Source organism: Sphaerodactylus townsendi, linkage group LG06, assembly GCF_021028975.2.
Source record: "Sphaerodactylus townsendi isolate TG3544 linkage group LG06, MPM_Stown_v2.3, whole genome shotgun sequence".
NCBI classification, from domain to species: Eukaryota; Metazoa; Chordata; class Lepidosauria; order Squamata; family Sphaerodactylidae; genus Sphaerodactylus; species Sphaerodactylus townsendi.
This window is the reverse complement of record NC_059430.1, coordinates 60,454,433-60,478,985: the sequence shown is the minus strand read 5'-3', so window position 1 is coordinate 60,478,985 and position 24,553 is coordinate 60,454,433. Positions and strand designations below refer to the sequence as shown.

At 40.8% G+C, this 24,553-nt stretch overlaps 1 protein-coding gene across 8 annotated transcripts in view; it reads right to left on the bottom strand.

The window, feature by feature from the left end:
- GRIP1 (glutamate receptor interacting protein 1) overlaps nucleotides 1–24,553 on the bottom strand; it is a 275,878-nt gene that overhangs the window by 75,804 nt on the left and 175,521 nt on the right. For all 8 annotated transcript variants that reach the window (XM_048500227.1, XM_048500230.1, XM_048500228.1 and 5 more), the window contains 4 exons: nucleotides 6,955–7,090; nucleotides 5,500–5,645; nucleotides 1,394–1,477; nucleotides 847–922 (listed from right to left, as the gene is read on the bottom strand). In XM_048500227.1, the coding sequence (XP_048356184.1) occupies nucleotides 847–922; nucleotides 1,394–1,477; nucleotides 5,500–5,645; nucleotides 6,955–7,090 (442 nt within the window). The remainder of the gene's footprint in view (nucleotides 1–846; nucleotides 923–1,393; nucleotides 1,478–5,499; nucleotides 5,646–6,954; nucleotides 7,091–24,553) is intronic.

Here is a 24,553-nt window from a genome sequence, read left to right as displayed (position 1 = left end):
ACTTTGCTCTCCCTATTGGGTGCTTGTGCAAAGTGCTCACCCAGTGTTGCAAAGTGTCCTCCCATGCCTTTTCCCATCACCAAGGTACCTCAGTGCTTGCTTGAAGTTTACGTGGCAGGGAGCTGTCAGACAGTGCCCTATGCCTCACCCCCACCTCATGAGTTTATGGAATATACTGGCTGAGATTTTTGTAGGACTGGTGGGTCATGATTGGATGCTGGGGAGGGAGCTTGGCCTCCACATGGGAAAGAGGTGAGGGAGATGATTGGTTGCCTTCTTAGTTGGCATCCTGAGCTGCTTGGAGCCTCATGAACATGGCACTGTGTGTGTGTGTGTGTGTGTGTGTGTGTGTGTGTGTTTTCTCCACTTTATGGCTATATATGGGCTGAGTCGCCTTTTTTCTTTGTGCAACTTTGCGCCTCTGTCAAGGAGTGTTCTTAGGGTGAAAGGCATTAGAAGCAGACTAAATCCATCCACAACAATGCTGATGCCAAGTCCTGCAACTCAGTTGTCCTGGCACTCTGAGATATTCTGGCTTAAGGGTCAGCCAGTTCCCTAAGCCCACTCACCACCACCCCCGTCGGATTGTGCAGTAAATTCTACCTTAGAATTTTGTCCTCTTAATTAAAATTCATACTGTGAAGTCTCGTGCCATGCCTTAATTATTACTGTTACAATTAAATGTATAATTTATAAAAGACAAAGGACTAGACTTGAACATGTCTATTGTGCTTTGCAGATGTGTATGTCCTAACTCACACCTCCCCCCTATGATTTATCCCATTGCTTTTTGTATCTCTTCTTCTCTTTTGTGTGTCTCTCCCTCTGTGTGAAAATGAATTGTACCTGTCAGCAGGCCCTCCAGGTCTAACACATGTTATTACAATAGGACGAGATTTATTTCTGTCATCATGTGCTCCACCTAGGAAAGAAAATGACATAGGCACTTCTTACCAGTTCTTGAATAAAAACCCATTTCCAAACTATCTTTTAAAAAGCTGCAGCATTTACTTGCTGTATATCTCTTTCTCTTCCCCAATAAAACATTAAAATATCAAGTCTCGGAAATAATCTCAGAAATAATCTCGGAAATAATCTTTGTTGGTGTATTGTTAAATTAGTTCACAATCCATGTAGCTAGTACTCTGTTGGATACAATCTAAATGAATTATTTTTTTAAAAATCCATGGAACTTGGAACACATTCTGGTTTGGATTCTCACAGCAGCCTCATAGAGTAAGTTATGTTATCAGAAGATGACTTGCACTGGTATTGGTATTTGTTAAACAGGTATTAATTCATATTGTGTGTGGGTGAGTGAAAGGTAAAATGTGTTAAGGAGACATGCCAACTTAAAAGCTTTGAGAAAGACAGTTTTGTGGGGAGAACTTACCTCTTATTACAAATCCAAAAGTGTTCCCTTCTTTATGTAAAGTAACCTCTGCAGTTCTAAAAATGACACCTGATCCTTGTACAGCTGAAAAAAAAGGAACAAAATTCTTAATTACATTGATGAATTACCTAATATTAATAATATGCATTGTAGAATTACAAAGATTAGGATACAAAACAGACTCCCAGCAGCGGTTTTTCTAACATCTTCAACATTCCCCTCACAACCTGAGATGTGTTTCTGTGTTTAAATAACAGTGTAACCTTATTGCAAAAACTAAAAGTCAGGGGAGAGGGGAAATATCTAGTTGATAACTGATGAAGAACAGCAATGTTCATATGTCTTAAAATCTGGTATGCATATAATGAAGAAAAATCTTGTTCTCCTGCCTCTTCAGTGGGAGGCAAGAAGATCTTGCCCTGTTCAGCTACAGAATAAAGAACACATGGGTAGAGCCCCTACTCTACCAAGACTTTAAGGATATCTTATGTTCTGCCTCCCATCTTTGTGTTGGACATACCCACTGTTCCTTAGTATACGCTGTAAGTTGGGGTCAAGTAGGGTTTTTTTGGGAAATAAATGCAATGCTGGAAGCAGCATTGTTTGACTTATTCTGTTCTGTGACTATGATGGGAGCCAGTGGCACCAGTAGCACAAGGAGCAGGCATCAGATCTGTAATCCAGATAAGCCAATTAATACATTAATAGGCCCAACAAAAATCTCAGGAAAACTACAACGTGAGAATCCAGAGACATTGCTTCAATAATGATGAAGCATTACTCAGAGGCATATTGCGGGGAAATGGCACCCAGGGACAACACCTGCTCTGGGTGCCCCCCAACTCTGCGCCCCCTGCGCACAGGGGTGGGGCTTGGGGGAGGCTTGGGCAGGCACTGCAGCAGCAGGCCAGCTCCTGGGCTGGCCTGCTTCTGCGGCACCCATCCGAGCCCCCCAAGCCACCCCCCTGCAGGCCATCTCCTGCCCTCCCCAGACCCTGGGGAGGGCAGAAGCTGGCCTACTGAGAAGCAGGGGGCAGGGCACTGCAGCGGGTGACCCAGGAGCCAGCCTGCCACCGCGGTGCCCATCTGAGTTGCCCCCATGGGTCTGGAGAGGGAAGGAGGTGGCTTGGACAGGTGCCATGGCAGCAGGCCAGTTCTGCCTTTAAGCGCCTCCCCCGTGCCAACCCAGCTCTTCCGAGCCAGGTCAGCAGGGGGGAGGAGGGGGTGGGGGCGATTTTGCCCCCCCACTGGTGCCCCCAGGTTCATTTGACCCCCTGTCCCCGTAGGCAGTATTGCCCTTGGCATTACTAAATCTTGCTTTCAAGGAAAAGTTACTCTTCCACAGGAAGCTTTCCACATTCCTAAGTAGGAATGCTACAGGATGGGAAATTCCTGGAAACTTGGCAGTGAAACTTGGAAGTTAGAGTTTGGAAAGAAGAGACAGCTCAACAACAATGGGATGCCACACAATCTTCCCTCTAAAACTGCCATTTTCTCAAGGACAACGGGTGTCTGTAGTCTGGAAATCAGCTATAATTCTAGAACTCCAGCCCCAACTGGGAAACTGACAACCCTAGGGCTACTTTGCTTGGGAAGATATCTATCTATATCCATAGATTTATATCTATATAAAACTGGGAGAGATAAACCAGTTCATCCACTCATGTAACAGTAAAATAGAATATTTTGTTATGTAGAAACAAATAGTCTGGACAAGTACAGTGGTCATATTCTGAGACAATAAAGTTTTGGTTATACTTCAATCTGAAACTGAAGCATATTCAGATTATGGGAACAATGGCATATTGTAACTATTGTAATAAACTTGAAGACTAACATGTAAACTAAAATGCAGTTTTATGAATCAAGATATTTGTGTCCAACAGGAATTATTTTTAATAGGCAAAATAAGGAATTTCAACTTTGGGTCTGACAGAAAACCAGTGGAACATTCATGCTATTCATTAATATAATCCCCCCCCCCAAAAAAAAATACAGATATGGTGAAGTAAAATCAAGAGTGAAAGCAATTCCCAGATGAGAAACATAAAAATGAAGGATGTCACAAGCTTCCTCTGCTGTCCCTTTTTCTTATAATTAACAATGAATTGATAAAAAGAGCATTATTAAAGAGCGGTTATTTTTTTCTCTATGGGAATCAAGGAGATAAAATTCTAGAGGTGGAAAAGAGAAAATGCCATCCAAGTTTTCTGAAGTTTGGACAAGGGGGTGAATAGAAGCAACAAAATCACAGCACTAGGCTCCATACCCTAGGGTCTACGCCAAATCACAGCACTAAGGTCAACATTTAAATAACACAAGAAATAGTCCTGAGAAGTGAGCCATATTACATTTAAATATCATATTTTATATATTCATTTTTTCTCTTTAATTTATCCTCAAAATATCTGTCTGACATAGACCATTTCTGTTTCAGTTTTATATCTGAGAACTCTGTCAGTATGGTTGATAAAAACATGAAACTAGATTCTCCAGGTCTAAGTAAAATGTCCCCCCTGTTAGTGCTTAGACAGCATCCTCTCTCCTCTCTCTCTGTGCATGTGAAATGAGAAGAGGTATGACATTACTAATATAGTTACTAATGATTAATATAGTTGTTTTATAATGAATTAAGTTTGTTCACTTGTCTACAAAAATTGACCATAACAGCTAGGCACCTGTCATTCAGGCTCATTACTAACACCACTTGTACAAGGTCAGAAATTCTGAAAACTTAAATGTACAATTATGGCCATAACTGTAATGTTGTATGACATACTCATTTTTCAATTCAGTGGAAGCAAATCACACCTATATTGAATGTGCATATAACATAGTAAACAGAGTTTTCAATTTGAAATGAATGTTTTCCCATTAAGTTTGCTGATTGCTCAGTTGATTTAGTTAATCAAAAACCATCTAATTTGGATCACAAAGCTTAATTATTTGCAGTAGCCAGCAAACAACATCATAAATAGAGCTTAGCAATTTGATAGTGTTAATAAACATACAAAATTTAATTTAGTCATCAGTATCTAAAACAAAATATGTTCCACTAAATTCTTAGACCACATCAATCCTACACATTGTTACCCACAATTAAAATACTATTGATTTTGGTAACTGAGTGCTGGCCAGAACTTTTCAATTCATATGGGATTTACAGAGAAGAAAACAGAGATCAGTTTAGTAATATTCACTGTGTGCTTGTATTTGTGTATGCATGTGTTTGCTCACACATGTATGTAAATACACACACAAGTATATATTAGAGAGAGAAAGCAAAAGAGAGATGAAAAGTGCAGCAAGAGGATGCTGCTATGGTCTTAGGTGGCTCCTTTTATTGAACTGATTTGCTCACACACACAAGGCAGTCCTAAGGTGCCATCACACATTACAGCGGTGATATCCCACATAGTTCTCATAGGTAATATGGCATCCTCTAGAGTGGCATCCTCTAGATGCTCGACTTGGAATTTCCCAACATTTTATGATTGACTTCAACCTCCATGACAGCTATTTTTGCTGCACCCTGTTCTCTATGGCAGCCATCATGGAATGGCACTCATTCATTGTTCTTAGGATCCCAAAAGTGCCCAATGAGATTATGGCCTCAATTAGTGACCATGAAATTGAGCTCAAGTAGGCAGTTGGAAGGGTAGAATTCTACAAGACAAAGTAAACAGATTGCAATGTAGGAAACAATTGGAGATATTAAACCTACTTCTCATTTTGCTCTTCTGTCCTCCCTAGCAGATTTAAGCAAACCTTGCCTCTCCAGGCCCCATCCCCAAAATCTCCAGGTATTTCCTCACCCAGAGCTGGTAACTCTACTTAAAATGAATCTGTGGATGTGACAAAGAAAGAAGGGGGAGAGATCTTGAAAGAATTTCTTAACATGGTTCGGCCATGAATCCAGAGAAAAAAGTTACAAACTAATACTAATAATGAATACTAATAATAAAACTAATAATGAAATGAAATACAACTCAACATTACAATTTTCCATTTTAAGCAACTAATAATTGTTTAATAATCCTACTAACCTCACTAACAAATAAGAATATTACATATAGGATTATTACATTGTGCAACTCATTACTTACAGACTGGTGGTAGCTCATACTCCACTTCTAATACAACTCTTTCACCAACATTCTTGAGTAAACTGATAATCTCATCATGACGAAACTTGGTCAAATTGATGCCATTCACAGATTTGATGTAGTCTCCCACATCTAATTGGTCACTTCTGCAACATACATAGCTTTTTCAGTGAAATTGTATTGTATTTTGTCTTAACAGAAAGCAGTGTTACTTTATTTGTAATATATAAAATAAGGCCTGCAATGTTTGCAAATTAAAGTAAATGAATTGAATGTGAATTTTCTAAATGGTAAAGCAACATTCTATTTTTATTGAGTGTTTATTATTCATTATCATACAGTTGTATCAGAGTGTGTGACACTACTGTTATACATTTTTGTACATTTCCTGAAAAAATTCTGTTCATTTAATTTCAGAAATAAAATTACTCAAGAGACTCTATGGCCGTTTCCACATGGGCGGAAGAAGCAGCTGGCCACCGGCAAAATTTATGCCAGTGGAGCCTTGGGACCACCCACATGGTCCTGTGCGGGCGGTCCCAAAGCTGTTGTGGGCCACAGGGGCGGCTCCATATGGAGCTGCCTCTAGTTTGTTTTGTTTACCTACCTTTTCTCCCAGCGAAGCTCTGGACAAAGGAAGGGACACACCCACCCTGGGGGTCAGAGGGCAGCGTGGGCATGTCCCTCTCACCCTCCAGAGCTTCACAGGAAGAAAGGTAGGTAAACAAAACAAATTGGTAGCACAAGGACATAGGTAAGGGGAGGTTACTTGGGTTCCCAGCCTCAGATAGATGCTTTTATAATCACTGAGGCTTGGGGAGGCATAGCCATGTCCCCAGGAGTGGGTAAGGGCATGACCCCACCCCCGAACACACCCCATAAAAAATCTATACCTAAAAGCGGTGTCCTCACAATAGTGCACTTCACAGGCCCTGGCGGGAAGACGCCATTTTTTAAAAGACTCGCTCAAAGAACAAGCTCAAAGAAAGCAGCATTTTCCCACCATTTTGGTGCAAATAGTGCTGCCGCGACGGTGTTTTTCCGTCCCTGAGGCACTGTTGTTGGCCCGTGTGGAAACAGCCTAAATATGGTTTTTGTGTGTATGTTGGAGAGCATATAGGTCCGTGGTGGCGAACCTTTGGCACTCCAGATGTTATGGACTACAATTCCCATCAGCCCCTGCCAACATGGCCAATTGTAGGGGCTGATGGGAATTGTAGTCCACAACATCTGGAGTGCCAAAGGTTCGCCACCACTGATATAGGTTTATACTACAGAAATGAAACTAGGGTCCTTCAGTTAGGAACTCAAGAAAACCTACAACTGAAATGTTTGGGTCACTGTACTGCTATTATAGGTGCTGCTGCTTAATTATTTACTAGTGAGCTTTTAATGCAGTTTGTGTTTTTGAAGCAATCGCATTCGTTTGTGTGCTGTAGCTTGAGGATTGTTTACCTAGCAGCAATTCCTCCTTGGCGAAGGTTGGATACTCTTGGTTTCCCATCCTTGTCAATTCCACCAGATACAGTAAGTCCCAAAGTGGTGCCTTCTTTTTTCATTAATTCAACTATTGTTGAGCCCTTGAATTCCTCTGTTGAAAGAAAAAAATAGTAATTTAAAAATGATATCTAAGATGTTGATTCTGTGAAAATAAAACTCAGGTATATTTGTTTATCCAAGGGATATTCCACAGGCTAATTTTCCTCCCTTGTATGTTTCTGTTGCTTTGTGGGGGAGGGATGCATTTGCTCCTTCTAGTGTTAATTTGATATTACATCACTTGATGTACATTAATATTATTGAAGATTTATGTGCAGTGGTATCACTGTAGATTTAAACTGCAGGTTTTTATGCTGGTCATGAAGTGATGTAATATCAAATCGATGACTACAGGGAGCAAAACACATGTGGAACAGAACCCCCTCCCCCCAGAAAGCAAAAAGGATCATAAATACAAGGGAAAAGCCCAAGTTATTGTTGGTACCATGGTGGTTGAGGTTACTGTTGGCTTGGAGCTTTTTAACTGAATTTTTGAAGATTTGCAAGAACATTGTATAGCTTAATAGATCTACTACTTACTTTTGATTTCAAAAGCTATGTTAGAGGTTACAAAAACGATTTAGCACAGAGTCTCAAACCAAAGATCAGTCTCCTCTGAGCAAAGTTTGTAGAGGAAAACAACTAAATACTGTATGTTGGAATGTTTACATTTTGATAGCCATGGTGTAAGCATGTTTACTCTATAAACTAATAGCCACTAAAGTAAAATCCAGAGCACAACTATACCTTTCTAAACCCACTGATGTCAAACTCTGAATAGAAATACAGGATTAGCCTCTAATTCCATGAATCTGCAAATAGCTCCCCGAATCCCACCTATGTCTAAGTGCCTAACTGTGTGAAGTTTTGATTGCTAATATGGCTTGTTTTCCAAGTCAAAATTTCAAGTTTAAAATATTTCCGTATTTTATAAATGAAATGTGTTCAACTTTCCTGTCTTGTTTGGAGACCAGGTATTGAGCTAAAATAGTCTTTGGACTACTAAAAGGACTACTAATTTGTTATAATTTGTGTAACATACCTTCTGTCTGAATACAAGCTTTCTGCTTCCTACAATTGTAAATTGTACAAATATATTCAAGAGGATGTAGGAGATTATGATTTCTCTGCACTTTTCATTTCAAAAGACTAGCTTCTGTGGATATGCTTTGAACTGGTAACTTCAGGAAAAAAAATAAGTATTGGAAATTGATGTCAATGGACATAGATAGGTGTGACTCTGCTAAGTACAATGGTGTTTAGAAGTGTGTTTGCAATCTGCAAGCATCTGAAGGACAACTTGATGGTCCAGGGGGGAGCACGGGGAGGCAGTCATGCCCCTGGGAGCCATTTAGGCTTGGTATCAGGGGCATAATGCCCATTGGGCAAGGTGGGCAGCTGCCCAGGGCATCACCTTGTGGGGGGCACCAGAAATGCAGGGTTCATTTTTGGGTATTTTAGTGGTTTTCCGTTTTTGGCCTGCAAGGGGCGTAGTTTTTAGGCTAGCAGCACCAAAATTTCAGCGTATCATCAGAAGACTGTCCTTATGCTACTCCCCAGTTTTTGTGCAGTTTGGTTCAGGGAGTCCAAAGTTATGGCCTCTCAAAGAGGGTGCCCCATCCCCCATTGTTTCCAATGGGAGCTAATAGGAGATGGGGACCACACCTTTGAGGGTCCATAACTTTGGCCTCCCTGAACCAAACTGCACAAAACCTGGGGAGTATCATTAGGGCAGTCTCCTGATGAGACCCTGAAAGTTTTGAGACTGTGTCTTCAGAAATGTGCCCCCCCCACAGCCTGCAACCCCCATTGACAACAATACAGGAAACTCAATGCAGAACAAATGCAGATTCTTGGGCAAATTTCTGGGATTTTCCTGCAGGGGTGCATTTTTTGACATATCGGCACCAAAGTTTCAGGGTATCATCTGGAGACTGTCCTGATGGCACCCCCCAAGTTTTGTGCAGTTTGGTTCAGGGGGGCCAAAGTTATGGACCCTCAAAGGGGGTACCCCATCCCCCATTCTTTCCAATGGGAGCTAAGGAGATGGGGGCTTTTGAGGGTCCATAACTTTGTCCCCACTGAACCAAACTGCACCAGACTTGGGGGGGGTAGCATAAGGACAGTCTCCTGATGTTACACTGAAATTTTGGTGGCAATATGTCTTAAAATGCACCCCCTGCAGACACCAATGACCTGGTGCAAAAATGTTTTTGGTTGTGGTGGGGTGGCCGTCCATGGGGGGGCATCCAACTCAGGTTTTGCCCAGGGCTCCAGTTTCCCTCATTACACCCCTGCTCAGTATGCTATTGGGGAGGAGCAGCAAACACTCCAGAAGACAGAGATAAAATCAACAAGATCTGAATACACTGGAAAAGTCAGCATATGTGAACAAGATGCAATTCAACTATAATAAGTGCTGCGTTCTACATCTGGGTGACAAAAATGAGGAACATGTATACTGGATGGGGAATACACTACCCATAAGCAGTGTGTGAACAAGATATTGGCAGATGGAAAGTTAAATAGGAGCAGTCAGTGTGATGCAGTGACAAAAAAGTCTATTGTGATCTTAAGCTGATTATACACCAGTGGTCTGTCACACACTGAAGGGAAATTGTTTTCGGGGCAGAGCTTCTGTTATGGACACTTTCCTCCCCCTCCCCTCTGCACTCATTGCATAGCAGATCCCATAATCTGTGCTGTTTGTGATAGCAAGTAAAGAGTGACCTTCCCCCCTGTTTCACAGGAAAGTGCAAAGAAATGGCCCTGCATTATTCTTTCCTTTGGGCTTTTTGATTCTTCCACCCCATTTACCCCACTCTACTTCTGCCCTCCCCGATAATTAGGAGGGCTTTTAAAAACTTCATTGCAACTTCAAGCATTTGTACTATATCAGACAGATAGATCTAATACAGGAATATCAAAATACCAAGGAATATTGAAATAACAAGCCTCTCTCTTTCTGCAGCTGCAGCAGCAGCAAAAAGCGTGTGTGCGTATAGAGAAGAGAAAATATCAATTCTAGGACATGGTCCTCTTGTTCAGCAGAGTTTGGTCCAAGAAATTGCTTTACCTCTTTCGGGGGGGGGGGTATTTTTGTAAAGGAGCTACATATAGTTATAAATGCAATAACAGCAATATTGATATAACAGCAATTTAAAGAGCTTTTAAAAAGCCAGCAATCTTGCAACTCTGTTCCTTTAAGAGTGAGTTCATGGGTAGAGTTTTAGAGAACCAAGAGCAGCAGAGACCCAGGAGAGTTCAGCAGGCAAGCTGCACAGTAGGCAGTGGATTGTTTCCTCATGTGTAAACAGAGAAACATGAGGAGACCCCCATTACAACTCCACTGTGCAGCAAAAAGCCCCAAATTAAGTGTTCGATGCATAATGGGCCTTTGGGTGTATCAACAGAGGCATAACATCCAAATTGCAAGATGTCACAGTCCTGCTGTACACTGCATTGATCAGACCTCACCTGGAGTATTATATACAGTTATGGAGGCCTCACTTCAAAAAGGATGTGGACAAGAACAGAGCAGCTGAAGAGGAGAGTGATGAGGATGATCAGGGGCTTGGAGACCAAGTCCTATGAGGAAAGGATGAGGCACTTTGGAATGTTTAGTCTGGAGAGGAGGAGATTGAGGGGGTCATGAATGCTGTCTTTGAATGGTTGTCATTTATAGGAGGGAAGAGAGATGTTCCTATTGGCAGCAGAGGATAGGACTCGCAATAATGGGTATAAATTATGGAGAGAAAAATTCTGATTGAATATTGGGGGGGGGGGACTTTTACAGTAACAGTTGTGCAACAGTAGAATCAGCTGCCTAGGGTAGTGGTGAGCTCCCCCTCACTGGCATGTATGGCCCCCTCCTACTCTATGATTCTATATGAAACAGGATGCCAGCCTCCAGGTGGAACCTGGGGATCTCCCAGATTTACAGCTTATCTCCAGACTCAAGAGATCAGTTTCCCTGGAAAATCTCCAGAGATTTCCAGTCTGGACCTGGCTACCCTAACTGTAAAACATGAACTACTTCTGGAATTACATGAAAGAGAAAATGCCAGTTTCCTCTATTATCTTACAGCTCAGGAATAAGTTCCATTAATGTCATAGGGACTTATCATCATGCCAGTGAGCGGTAACTACACCAGCAGCACATACAGTCAATCATATCCACAGCTTTAGTCAATTGTGATACAATCCCGTGTTAAATAAGCATGGAATTCTGGAGGGCAAACCCAGCTTCCAATGCTGAAAAAGGAGAGGAAGAATATCCTCTCTGTCAGTGCAGAAGGGGTAGCACGGGGCCATATGTTTAGCAGCTGTTGTACAGTAGAGCACGTGGTCTGGCTGTTTCCAAGGCCACTGCCTGAAGATTCATCTAGCCAGCTGGATGAATCAGAAACTGTTATTGTGTGATCTGCAAACTGGTTTATCTGCTAACAGTTTACACACTAATAAAAAAAATGCAAAATATTGCAGAGTGCTACAGAAGAAGAAATAGCAGAACTTTTACTGTATTAAGATTAGTCCACAGAAGTATTAAATACCTAGGAGAAACAATACAAAACAACATACTATTGAAAGAGATTTTCTCTGATGAGGATCTCTGTTTCTCTCTGCATGCTTATTATGGGAATTAGTATCTGAAATCATAAATGATGTATAGATGCTACTGCTTGCTTGCCATATAGACTAAAGATAAGATATTTTAACCCAGCAGTTTATTAGGCAGGTAAAGCAAATTTATTCTACTACTAAAAACATAGAAATCGCATGGGCTGGGATCCAAATAGATACTTGAGTTGCATCTAAATGCACAGATATGCCCTGTGGGACAAGCCTCACTTTTTGCATTCAAAAGCAGATTTCTTATATTGTTCCTCAAACTGTTTGGAAAATTCCCTTAGCTTCCAGAGAGGCTTATTTCCAAAAAACATGGAAAGTGGCTGCCATCATTTAAGCACATTGTCAAAGTGGTCTTGGGTATGCATGGTCCCCAAGTGGTCTTGGTATGTATAGTTCTAGATACATGGTTCTTTGGATATGTGTTATGTATAATTCAGACCTATGCACACTTAAGCATAATAAAGTCCTACTGGGTTTACTTTTACATTAGTATGAAGAAAGAAGGACTTCCAGTAGAATCCTAAACAGCTACTATCAGAGATGCAGCTGGGGAAAATGGAGCCTGGAGCAGACTCTGAGTTTTTGCCCCCCATGGGCCCCCCATGCCACACCCCCATGCCACACATCCCACGCCCCACTTACCTTCTGGGCCCAGCACGCTGCCTTCCCTCCTCCTGTATTTTTACTTTCAAACAGGTGGTTTGGGGGAAAAAAGCCCCTGACTGCCTCCATCCCCAGCCCAGGGATCGGCTGGGGAGCTGCTGGGGCAGGGCTGCAACCCAGCTAGAGGTCCCTCTCAGAAAGGGAGGGGTGTTCCAGCCTCGGTGCTCGGCTGGAGGCCGGCCCATGAGGCATCTTGGGCTTTACCTGGGTGGCATGCGTATGGCGCACCGAGGCCCAGCCACGCCTCTCCTTCCTGGAAGTGTGGGGGCAATTTTTTCACCCCCACATGACTCCCAGATGTTTCCGTGGCAACTACACCACTGATTACTATCGTCTACCTGTGATGGCGAACCTTTGGCACTCCAGATGTTATGGACTACAATTCCCATCAGCCAATGGCCATGCTGGCAGGGGCTGATGGGAATTGTAGTTCATAACATCTGGAGTGCCAAAGGTTCGCCATCACTGGTTCTAAGCCCACAGAAATCAAAAGGCTTAAACTGGGGTAATTCTGCTCAGGATTCCACAGTCTTTTTCCTCCCTCCTGATGACTAAGACTTGCATTAAAATAGAGAAACTTATATTAATAAAGGTATGTGCAAATGTAAATATTTATATAATGTATTTTGGAAGAAATATTGTAGTTTTGTGGGTAAATTTCTGTAAGTACAGGTGACCTGCAAATATGAAATATAAAGCAAGGATTTGTCAGGCTGTGCTCTCCACTTATTGGCTTATTACCCACAGCTGGCTCTGCCACATCCTTCCCCCACGCTGGCACAAAAGTCATACCAGAAATGCTCTTGCTTTCTGCGTGGAAAGTGAAAAGCACAGGCGAGGCAAGAAGCACCCTGGGACAAGAAACCTTGCCTCAATATGATTCCTTGCAGGGAGGAAGCAGGTTGGGACAAGATTTCTTGCTCTGATACACTCCGGCAGCTGCCCCATGGGTAATTGTCATTTATTTATTTATTTGTCAAACTTTTCTTCCCTGCCCCTTCTTTTCTCTATGCCCCTTGGTGTGCCTTGCAACATAGACAATATCATACAAAAGAAAAACAATCACATACCAACATTCAAAAATAACAAGAATTCTATATAGGTTAAAATAGAAATCATCTATCAGAATATATATAAAATTTTAGAGCAGCCTTTCAAACTTTACAAAACAGAACAGAAATAATAAAGTATTTTTTATCGCCAGTATCAGCCCAGTATCAGCCCAAGATCAGGAGAACAGGCGGGGGGAAGTATTGTATAAATAGTGCAGGCAGGGAGTGGGGTAGGGGATTGGCATTAGTCAGCTTCCTGAGCCCTTTCAGTCTAGGGATATCCCCATGTGCAGGCCCAAACTTATGTCAGCAGAAATGGTGGTGTTACCTATTGTGCTACATAGGCCACTTTTCACAGGGGAAGAGGAAGCGTTGATGTTGGATTGCTGGCCACAGCTCAGCAACCTCATACGGGACAGTGTGATTGTGCCATAGCTGTCCCTGGCCACAGCGCAACTATCCCTCCCCCCCAAAAAATTGCAGTGTAAGTTTATTACTAAATATATTAGTATGTAACAATTTCTAAGCAGAGCTCAGTATTTCTGAGTATTTACGAGTCATAATGTTGGGGTAAACAGATTCTGATTGGTTCATATCTTTCCAGCTGGTTGACTTGCTATTTCTGAAAGAAAGGTCTGCAGAAGGAAATATTAAAGGGTTGAAACCAACTTTCCTTTCTCACCAATCTTAATCATTATTTGCTCTAGTATATGGGATGCAGACTAGAGAAATGGGAAAGTTATTAACTAGTATAGCTGGTAGTAATAGGCAGACTCCTGCAGAATCAATTTAGAATGGGACCAACATTTACAAGCAACATAAAAGTACAATCAGAAAAAATATTCTCCCCTGCCTCAAGAATTCTGAAACTGCTGAACTGACCACCATCACAAGACCAAACCTTTTTAAATAACCACAAATTCACCAATAACCTCACAAACTCTTTAACTGTTGCTAGTTCCTGATTGCTAGCCTGGTCTCAGGTAATTAGCAGACCTTGTATCCGCTGACTCTCAGAAAATGGCAGGCTGGTGTGGGTAGAATGCTGTGTATGAAAGAGGACCCAACCTAGTGGCTAGTCAGTAATAGTCTGTGCCCAAAAGCATTGTCGAAAAGTCTAATTACTTTCTGAACCTTAAATTTTTGTGCCTCAGCAAGGTTTCTACTTTGTCTACCTGGAGATCTCTGCTGCTGGTTTATTCCTTTAAAATCAACCTTTAGATAAATAAATCATCTTTGTTATCCACATACAGCTCCTATTTCAGTGATCTTTGTGTTTGACTCACTTGCTACAAAATTTACCTCACAGCAGCACAGCAGCAGCACAGACCTTAAGAACACCTGGTTACTCATTGGAATTTAAGATAAGCCTAGTTCTACAAAATCATAAGAGGCTGTGTGGGTGCTCTCAGCTGGTACTAAAGGCATGTCAGAGAAAGCAAATACAGCACATGCATCTGAATAAAGAATGGAAGTTCGCAAATGGCAGAGTCAAAAGTACTAAGAAAAATACAGAAAACTACCACACCAGACTGCAGGCTACAAAGGGAATCGACAAAGTAAACAATAAAGTCAGTAGTGCATTTTAGTGACATTTAATTACCCATAAGAGTGACAAGGGTATATAATACAACATATATAGAACATCAAACATACACATTGCATACAAAGACAAGTGGCAAGCGCAGACAAAACCTGGAAAAATACTAGGCAAAAAAAGGAACACATGAGTCCTGTCACATGAGTCTCAATGCTGGACATGTATGGCGTTCTGTGATGCAATAGAAAGCAGGTAAGTCTCAGGTAGATGGGAAATTTGGAGCTCACCCGTTTCACTGGAAAAACTGGAATCAGTATTCAGAAGTTTTGTGGTTTGACCATGGGGGATTTGTACAATCAAGCCAACATTGCTATAAATATATTGTAAGGAAGAATTGTTCTATATCAATATTGTGTAAAAGCACTCTAGCATTATAAATATGATGTTAAATATACATACATATATATATATATAAATGAACTGCTTTGACACTGTTGTGACAGCAGTAGTTATGGGTACAAGAGACTTGAGCACTTGACTATCAGTCTCAGATCTACGCATTATGTTTTCACCTGTCAATATATGTTTCATCACTTTTTTTCACATAGGCTTTTAATAGTGATAGAATTACTAACTGATGAATTAAAGCAAAAAGCTATCTGATGAATTACTACCTAATGAATTAAAGCAAAAAGTATTCAGACCTGGGACCTTTTCAGACCTGGGACCCACCCTTAACTCCCAGATGTGGCATTTGCTGAGTTACAGGTACATGTCATCAGAGTCATATGACAGAATAACAAAAAGCCAGCATTATAACCTCACCAGTGCCAAGGGCAAGATCATGGCCAGCAAGCTAAGAGAGCTGGGGAAGGAAACAGTATTTCAGAAACTGTACTGTAGCGAAGAAAAATCCAGCACTGATATTTTAGGAGATTGCCTTAGAAGAGGCCAGGGTTGATCATTTTGTTAAGCCGGTTAAAAATACGGTTGAATCGTAGCTTATCCCATCCTCTGGAACAGAGCAGCTATGTAGCTAACGGGTGGTAGAAATAACCAGCTTGAGCTGGAAATATAGGCTGACCAACCCGTCCAGCACAGGGACCGTCACGCATGTACAAACAATTTGTCCCGCGTCCCGCGGAGTTCTACAAGTTGTCCCGATTTACAGGAGGGCTGCTGCACTGCCTTCTGGAGTATAAAGGCAGTGCGGCAACCTCCCGTCAGCCTGGCGCCCAGGAGCACATGGCTTTCTGGAGCTTTGCCGTTTGCCAGCTCTGTCACAGAGGCGGCAAGCGGCAAGCCCCAGAAACCGTCAAACTCATACTCTTGTAGCGCCTGCGCGCGCACACGCACGCGCAGCCGCTTCCCCATCCCAGATTACAAAGGTGACCATCTGGTCACCTTAGCCAAGTACTGAAATGTTTTGAGACATACACACATTAATATTTGTCTATCGTGGAAGATGCTATTAAAACATGACTGCAAATAACATACTTTGTACAGAAATCATCCCAGTTTGGCCCTTTTTGCACAGCACAAATAAGATGTCCTGAGGACATTAAAAGAAGCATCTTCAGAAGGAACTAAACGTAGCTTTTTCCCAAGATGCCTTTAAGACGTGTTATTTCAGCTCAACCTATCATTCTTTGAAAACGATAACTAGTGATCTTCCCCCCCAAGATGGTTTAAAGACGCTTCACCCAAGTTGTACAGAGAGCAGTCCATTTTATTTCCCCCTCCTCACAAGTTTAAAACTTCCACTTTCATTTTATCTGCTGCTCATGCCTGCCATTTGCTGCTGCTTCATGGATTCTCCCTGCTGCCTGCCATTTGCTGAAGATATCTCGTTGAAAACAAATCAAAGGAAAAATTACATGTTCCCAAGATCACCAGGAAAAACTACCGTAACTTTATTCATGTACTTTAAATACAGGAAACGCAAGCACGCATGATGCAAGCAGAGGAAACCTCCATGGGAAACCTTTAGCAAATTGTGAGTGGCACAGAGGATTCAAATGGCAGAAAAGGGAGGGCTAGAAAAAAACCTGCTGTCTCCTCCAGCACTTTATTTGTCCTTGCTGTATGGACAATAAATAAATAAATCAGCAAATGCTTTTTAAAGAAAAGATGTCCCCAAGACATTTTAAAAAGGTTGTGCAGAAAGAACCTTTGTTATCTTTATTACAACAGTTACAACAGTTTTCCTTTTGCACAGTCAAATGGAAGTGCAAACCACCTGTTCATATAAATTTAATATGTTCACCTAAATTTCAGTAATTTGAATCTTTAAGTCAGTTTTTATAATAAAGAATGCAATATCCAGCTCATTAAATGGCAGCTGATTGAAAGGATAGGAAAAAACTTTCCATGCTTCTTTTAAATTAAGTAGGGGGGGGGGGGGTTGTATGTGCTCTATCAATGGTATTAAACTGAGGTGTGTGTGTGTGTGTGTGTGTGTGTGTGTGTGTGTGTGTGTGTGTGAAAGATGTTTAATAGTCAGAGAATGTTTATCAAAAATGAGGGAAGAATTTCTGTAGATTGAATCCTGTGGCTCCATCTGTTACCGTAAGTACTATGTCTTGATATAGGATCCTTAGATTGGGAAAAGGCTTCTTTCCACTAGAGGAAAGTGTCTCTGGTGGTGCCACAGATCCAGGGATCTAACCTGTGACTTTAAAAGTTTTTCAGAAGAGGCATTTCAGCAGATGTCACTTTTTTTTCAATTCTTTATTACAAGCTTCCAAAATCCCCCCTTTCTAAAAGTGAAGGCACATTGTTCTACTCTCCAATATCCAGATAACTCTATTGCTACCGTGTCAAGATTCTACAGAGTCAACTAAATTCATAATCTCTTGTAGTTATTGCAATTCCTGCTTCCTTGCAGTGATGTGACTGCTGCATATGTAAACCACCAAACTTTCTCACATACAGATAGACACCTGAGGGTCAGCTCACATGACCAGCTTCAAGTGGTCGCTATCAGGTGAAAGGCTTACCATGACAGGTTGCTTCCAACTGAAGGGTACTGCACTAATGTTATAAGGTTGTATCTGAGGCATGCTATTGTACTACTTTTCACTTGAGAAACATACATGTCTGTTAGATGAAATCAATTTCTAATTCCTCTTGACTGATTTCATACTGGTAGCAAACAGAAAAAAAGCTTGACACTGATTATAAAGTTTGTGCAAAGCTTGCAGTGAAAATAAAAACTTGTTAGCAGGTTTACACAAAAATTGAAAAAAGATAAAGGTCACTATGTATCCATGTGCATACACATGTCTGTCTTTTTCCTTTTCCCAACTCCTTTTTCCCATGTCATTTTTCAAAATTAAAAATAACATTTTATTCTTCATATCTAGGTAATCAAGTGCTGGAAGATTTTGCCCTATAAAAGATAATTTAGTATTATTCTCAGAATTCTTTTTAAGCTTAAATAAAGGGGCAATATCAAGGAATGTTCCTAATTCTCCAGATGGAGATGATAGAATAAGAAGAAAAGAAAAGAGGTATAATGTAAGAAAATATAATGTTTCATCACAGAATGGTCCAACAAATATAGAACTTTTGCATAACACTAACGACATGTTTAAAAAGCTCTTTAAAATGTAGTTACAATCCACTCATATCAGGGAAGATTTATAAATTAGAGTATAAAATGGCAGGTGAAGGCACATTTGGCATATATATTGCTTGCCTACCAGATATATTGACCTGCATTATATTGAAAGGATATATGGACCAATTAATGGGGAGAGTTTGGTTCTTAAATTTTTCTCCCCTAAATGGCTTTCTCATATTATGGCACGGAAATGTTATTTTCACCAGTTTAATGTTTATTCTAATTATGTAATGAAGACTGTATATAGAAAACCATTGGTTATACAGGATCAAAAAGATTATGGAAGATTAAAAGATAATGTTTTATTTCAATTTTCTTTTGAACAAGGTGAACTACAGGGTGTGACATACCCTCTGCCCTCAAGTGCCCTGAGGAGATTTTTCCCTCCAGAATCTTAACTGCCCGTCTCTTCAGGTTCTGAGCAGCCCTTGCTATATATTTCTATATTAAAAACGTAGTGTGAGAGCATTTTCTAGAATTTTCTAAAACAACTTTCTCCCCACCATATCTCAAACAAAAATAAATGAACAGTCAAGTGGGCTCCTTATACTCAAATTTCAGGCACCACCCAGAGAACAAGAGTGTTGCTTTATAAAAATACCTTTCCTACTCAGAAAAATAAAACAGGCACAAAAAGGTTTTTTAATGGTTTGAAAAATATGGACTACTAGAACAATTTATTTAACAATAATGAAGAGGTTTGGCAAAGTCTGCCTCCAACCTCGCAGTTTAAAGGAGGCCCTGGCTAGACCAAGCTGAGTTTTGAACTGCAGGCTTAGCCTGGCCAGGTCCAGCTATATGCAGTTAGCTCTGTAAGGAGAATAGTACGCCTACTTTGGAGAGATCATCTATGAAAAATTACCTTCTAAAAGAGCAATGACTCCCTCAGGCAGAAGCAATGGGGAATGTATCACTAATATCATGGAACATAGAAGGATAGATGGGGAAGTCCAAAGGTAGGTCTTGGACCATGTGACAAAATATCATGTAATCATGCTGCAAGAAATGTGACCAATTACCAAGTTATATTTCTTTTCATTCCCCATCAGCAAGTGATTTAGGTGTAGGTCAGCCTAAAGCAGGCCTGGTACATTTTTTTTGTCTACAAGTATAAAGATTGAAAGAGTGTAAGCTTTATGTCATTTGCCATTTGTTTTAGTTTTGTTAAGGCGAATGGGGCCCATTGGATAAATATCTTTGCATGAAAGTCTTTAGGGAGATCCCAACAGTTCAGAACTTCTAGAGATCAAAAGGTGAATATGGCAGGGAGACAATTATTTTTACTCTTTATTGAAAAGAAGTTAGTTATTTTAAATGGAAATAGACAAACTGATAGGATAGAATGTGTACTTATCATGGTCTAAAAGGAGTTAGTGTTATTGATTATTTAATTGTCTCACCAGCCCTTATTAAATATTGCTTTGGTTTTGAAATAGCAGTGTTTATGGGTAGTGACTATCTCCCTATATGTGCTGTATCGCAAAAGCTTTCCCTTGTGTGCTTTTTCATCCCCCACTCCCATTCACAAAGCCTAATTGTCCTCACTCATGCTTGCCATGTATGAAAGATCAACTTTCTTAGACAGAAAGAGGCTAGGGGTTTCATTTGCCTCCTTATACTGCATAAGCATACACCTCTACATTTCATCTCCTGAACTTCATCAACAAAGCAAGAGAAAGAATGGGGGGGAGGGAGGATGTTGTGGACACTGTGATGTTACATCCTAGTGATCATCTGTACCACTTAAAAATTTCTGGTAGTCTCTGGTAAAGACTGGGGGAATTTCTCATGCAGTGCAGGAAGAGCTGTGATTTCAAAGCGTGTGTGACACTCTCCTCCCCAGGATCCATCCCACAAAAGCTCCCAGGACATGCTGGTGCAGAGCTGGGCAACACTAGGGCTCCACACTGCAATCATGCCTACTGAGCAATGGAAGCATGACTGGAGGGGTAGTGGTGGCAGGGTAGAATGAAGAGGGGCAGAGAAGAGACTTCCATACTACAAATATAAATTTGAAGAATTAGAGGTTAGGTGTGGCTAGGTGTTTTCAGCAAAGAGGAAAAATAAAGCAAAAGAAAGCTTTAGTGAGAAGGGAGATGTCTCTAAATATGCCTGTGCTAAAAAGGAATTATTTCTATCACAGAGTGTCCTTCATGCAGAAACAGACAGGAGATGTGACATGGCATTTTTGCACACTATAGCAAGTCCTTGCAAAAAGTCTCAAAATGTCGACTCTATAGGAGTACACGGTCCAACAACTGTGACTCTGTCCTGACAGATGTAGACTGACAAATCACAAAAAGGTAGGTAATTATGTTGGTTGATAACAATATCCAAACACAAAAGCTTTCTAATACTTCTCATTAAGACCAATTAAAATTGTATAACTAATTGTGTGAGCTTTTGAGATCTCCAGAATTATTCGCATAGGTGTCAAACTCGCGGCCCTGCAGATGTTATGGACTACAGTTCCCATCATCCCCTGCCAGTATCATGCTGGCAGGGGGTGATGGGAACTGTAGTCCATAACATCTGCAGGGCTGCGAGTTTGACACCTGTGTGTTAAAGGGAGAGAGGTAAAAAAAAAGATCTTCTAGGCCTCTATCTTAAATCTTCTTTGTCAGCATCCTATGTGAAATGCTTTCAGTCAACACATGGTATGGCTACTTGATGCCAGATCAGGCCTTTGGTCTGCTGGCACAGTGAAACAAAAAATCAAAGTAATCCAGGCCAAAAAATAGCATAACAACAAGTAGTTGATCAGGCATCTCTGTTGACAAACCAGTTACTTTAAGAGGTCATCTATAAGCAAGATAAAAGCAGAGGGTGGGAGGGATAAGGGGGTAACTTAAAAATAGGGGGGAAGTTAAAAAAGTTAAGTAAGTTAAAAAATAGATTGGTTAAGTAAAAAAGTTAAGTAAGTTAAAAAATAGATTGGTAACATGAAATTTTTTTAAACGACTTCTGCTTATGAAAATGCTTTACAGCTGTCCTAGATTTTAATGCTAGATTATTATTATTTTTTTACAAATAAAGCAAAACAGAACAGTTAAAAGCCATATACATTACATGGGGATGATTTACGGGCCTTTGACTGTCAAAAACCAGATAATAGATTGACTGTGCTGTATAAACACAGATAACAGAGTTAATCATCTTATTTATCAGGGGACTATTGTGAATTTCCTGAAAAAACAAACTTTTGGGAGTGGTACTTTACATCATTTTTTCCATGATGATAACAGCACAAATACTTTGGTAAGCCAAATATTTCATTTTTGATCTGGCTTTATCACACTTTGGTCATATAATAAAGAGACAATAGTTGCTGGGAATGCTGGAAATTTATTATCAATGATAGTGGTATGCCCAGATGAAATTAGTAATATAATAAAAATGAATATTTATAAGCATTTGGAAATTAAAAAAACATTGACTACTCTTACTCATACTTTGCATATAATAATTGGAACTAAAATGTGAAAAATAGTCTCAATTTCTCTTTTAGCAAAAAAAAATTTCTGCAAAACAAAATCATATAGGAACACAAATCTAAGCAGGCATGCTCAGAATCTCTATTCACTGAGGTTCACTCTCAAGAAAGTGTTCTTAGGATTGCATTGTAAGTATATGGAAAGATGTGAAACATCACAGCATAGAATATGATGTATTATGATTCCGCATACATGTGTTTTCCAGCACATTTTAGCTTACTACTAGTAGCTACTAAACTATATGCTGAACAAATATATACTTTTACAAGTACTGAAGAAGGTCCAATTACATGGTACCGTTTTGTCAAGCCTTTGCAACTGCCTGCAGAGTATTTTTAAGCATATTAAGTTACAAAGTATAACTTCAAAGTTATGCAAATAACTCAACTGGGGGCATGTTGCTTTGGGCAAAAGCATGAGAAAGGGGAGGCAAAGCCTCTTTCGCAACACACATTTCCTATTTGAATTTTGTTTATCTGATGTTTAAATGACATTCCACACAGCTGCTATGCGACTGCAGGGAAAGTGAGTCAACTTGTCAAAAAACATGTTTATAGTTTGGCTGTAAAACAACATGTAAATAAGCAGAATACAAAAACAGTCAATCAAATTAGTTAGTGGCAGCTGAGAATATGCAGGAAGACGTTAGCGTGTATGTGAAGTGCCATCAAGTTTCATCCAATTTATGGAAATCCTCAAAGCAGCAGTAGGAATTTTAAAAAAATGGCCATTGAGCTGATGGCAGAACATCTATTCTGAGAAAAACCCAAAAGTGATGGTAGTGCTCTGTAGGGATCAGTGAATTCTGGTGATTCTTAGAGATATGTGATGTCACTTCCAGGTTTTTCCTAGAAGTGATATCACTCCATCACCAATGACCACTCCATATATCCCTGCCCCCACTCTCCCACCAATTGCCAGGCTGGGCCTTTCAACTCTAGGTATATCAGCTGTAGAGATCTGACCCTACCCATTATGATGGTAATGGGAAACCAATGCGGAAAAGATGTCTTTAAAGGACTCAACCATAGCTCCAGGCTGCAGCTCTAAACCAGGTGTTTCTAGCTTTTCTCATCCACTTTCTCAACCATGGGTGATCATCTGGTGACAAAGGCCGCTGGTGTAAAAGGCAGTTTTTCTCAGCCATGTCCACAGGCTTCAGCATGCCCTTCTCTAGAGCTCTGATTTTCAGTATAGGCTACATTAATTCCAAATATGATTCTTGAAATATATTCCATCCTAAGTTCCTCTACCATTCCAGGATTTTTCATCATCTTCCAATAAAGATATTACTTGCCTTCATTTAAAAGTATTGCTAGGCAAGGCAATATGTCAGTAGTTTTTGATCTGAGATTAAGAACATAAGAACATAAGAAATAGCCTGCTGGAACAGACCAGAGTCCATCTGATCCAGCTCTTCTACTCGCAGTGGCCTACCAGATATCTTTGGAAGCTCACATGCAGGATGTTAAAGCAATGGCCTTCTGCTCCTGCTGCTGCTCCTGAGCACCTGGTCTGCTAAGGCATTTGCAATCTCAGATCAAGGAGGATCAAGATTGGTAGCCATAGATCGACTTCTCCTCCATAAATCTGTCCAAGTCCCTTTTAAAGCTATCTAGGTTAGTGGCTATCACCACCTCCTGTGGCAACATATTCCAAACACCAATCACACGTTGCATGAAGAAATGTTTCCTTTTATTAGTCCTAAGAACATAAGAACATAAGAACTGGCCTGCTGGATCAGACCAGAGTCCATCTAGTCCAGAACTCTGCTACTCGCAGTGGCCCACCAGGTGCCTTTGGGAGCTCACATGCAGGAGGTGAAAGCAATAGCCTTCTGCGGCTGTTGCTCCTGAGCACCTGGTCTGCTAAGGCATTTGCAATCTGAGATCAAGGCAGATCAAGACTGGTAGCCATAGATTGACTTCTCCTCCATAAATCTGTCCAAGCCCTTTTTAAAGCCATCCAGGTTAGTGGCCATCACCACCTCCTTTGGCAGCATATTCCAAACACCAATCACACGTTGTATAGCACAGTCCTAATTCTTTCCGCGCCCCCCCCCCCCGAGCATTTTCAATGTATGCCCCCTGGTGTTAGTATTGTGAAAAAGAAAGAAAAATTCTCTCTGTCAACATTTTCTCCCCCATGCAAAATTTATAGACTTCAATCATAACCCCCCTCAGACGTCTCCTCTCCAAACTAGAGTCCCAAACGCTGCAGCCCCTCTTCATAAGGAAGGTGCTCCAATCATCCAATCATCCTCGTTGCTCTTCTCTGTGCTTTTTCTATCTCTTCGATATCCTTTTTGAGATGTGGCGACCAGAACTGAACACAGTACTCTAAGCGCGGTCACACCACTGCTTTATATAAGGGCATGACAATCTTTGCAGTTTTATTATCAATTCCTTTCCTACCATACTTTGAGTTGACATTCCCATGGAACTATCAACTAAGACGCCCAAATCCCTTTTCCGGTCTGTGACTGATAGCATTGACTCCTGTAGCGTGT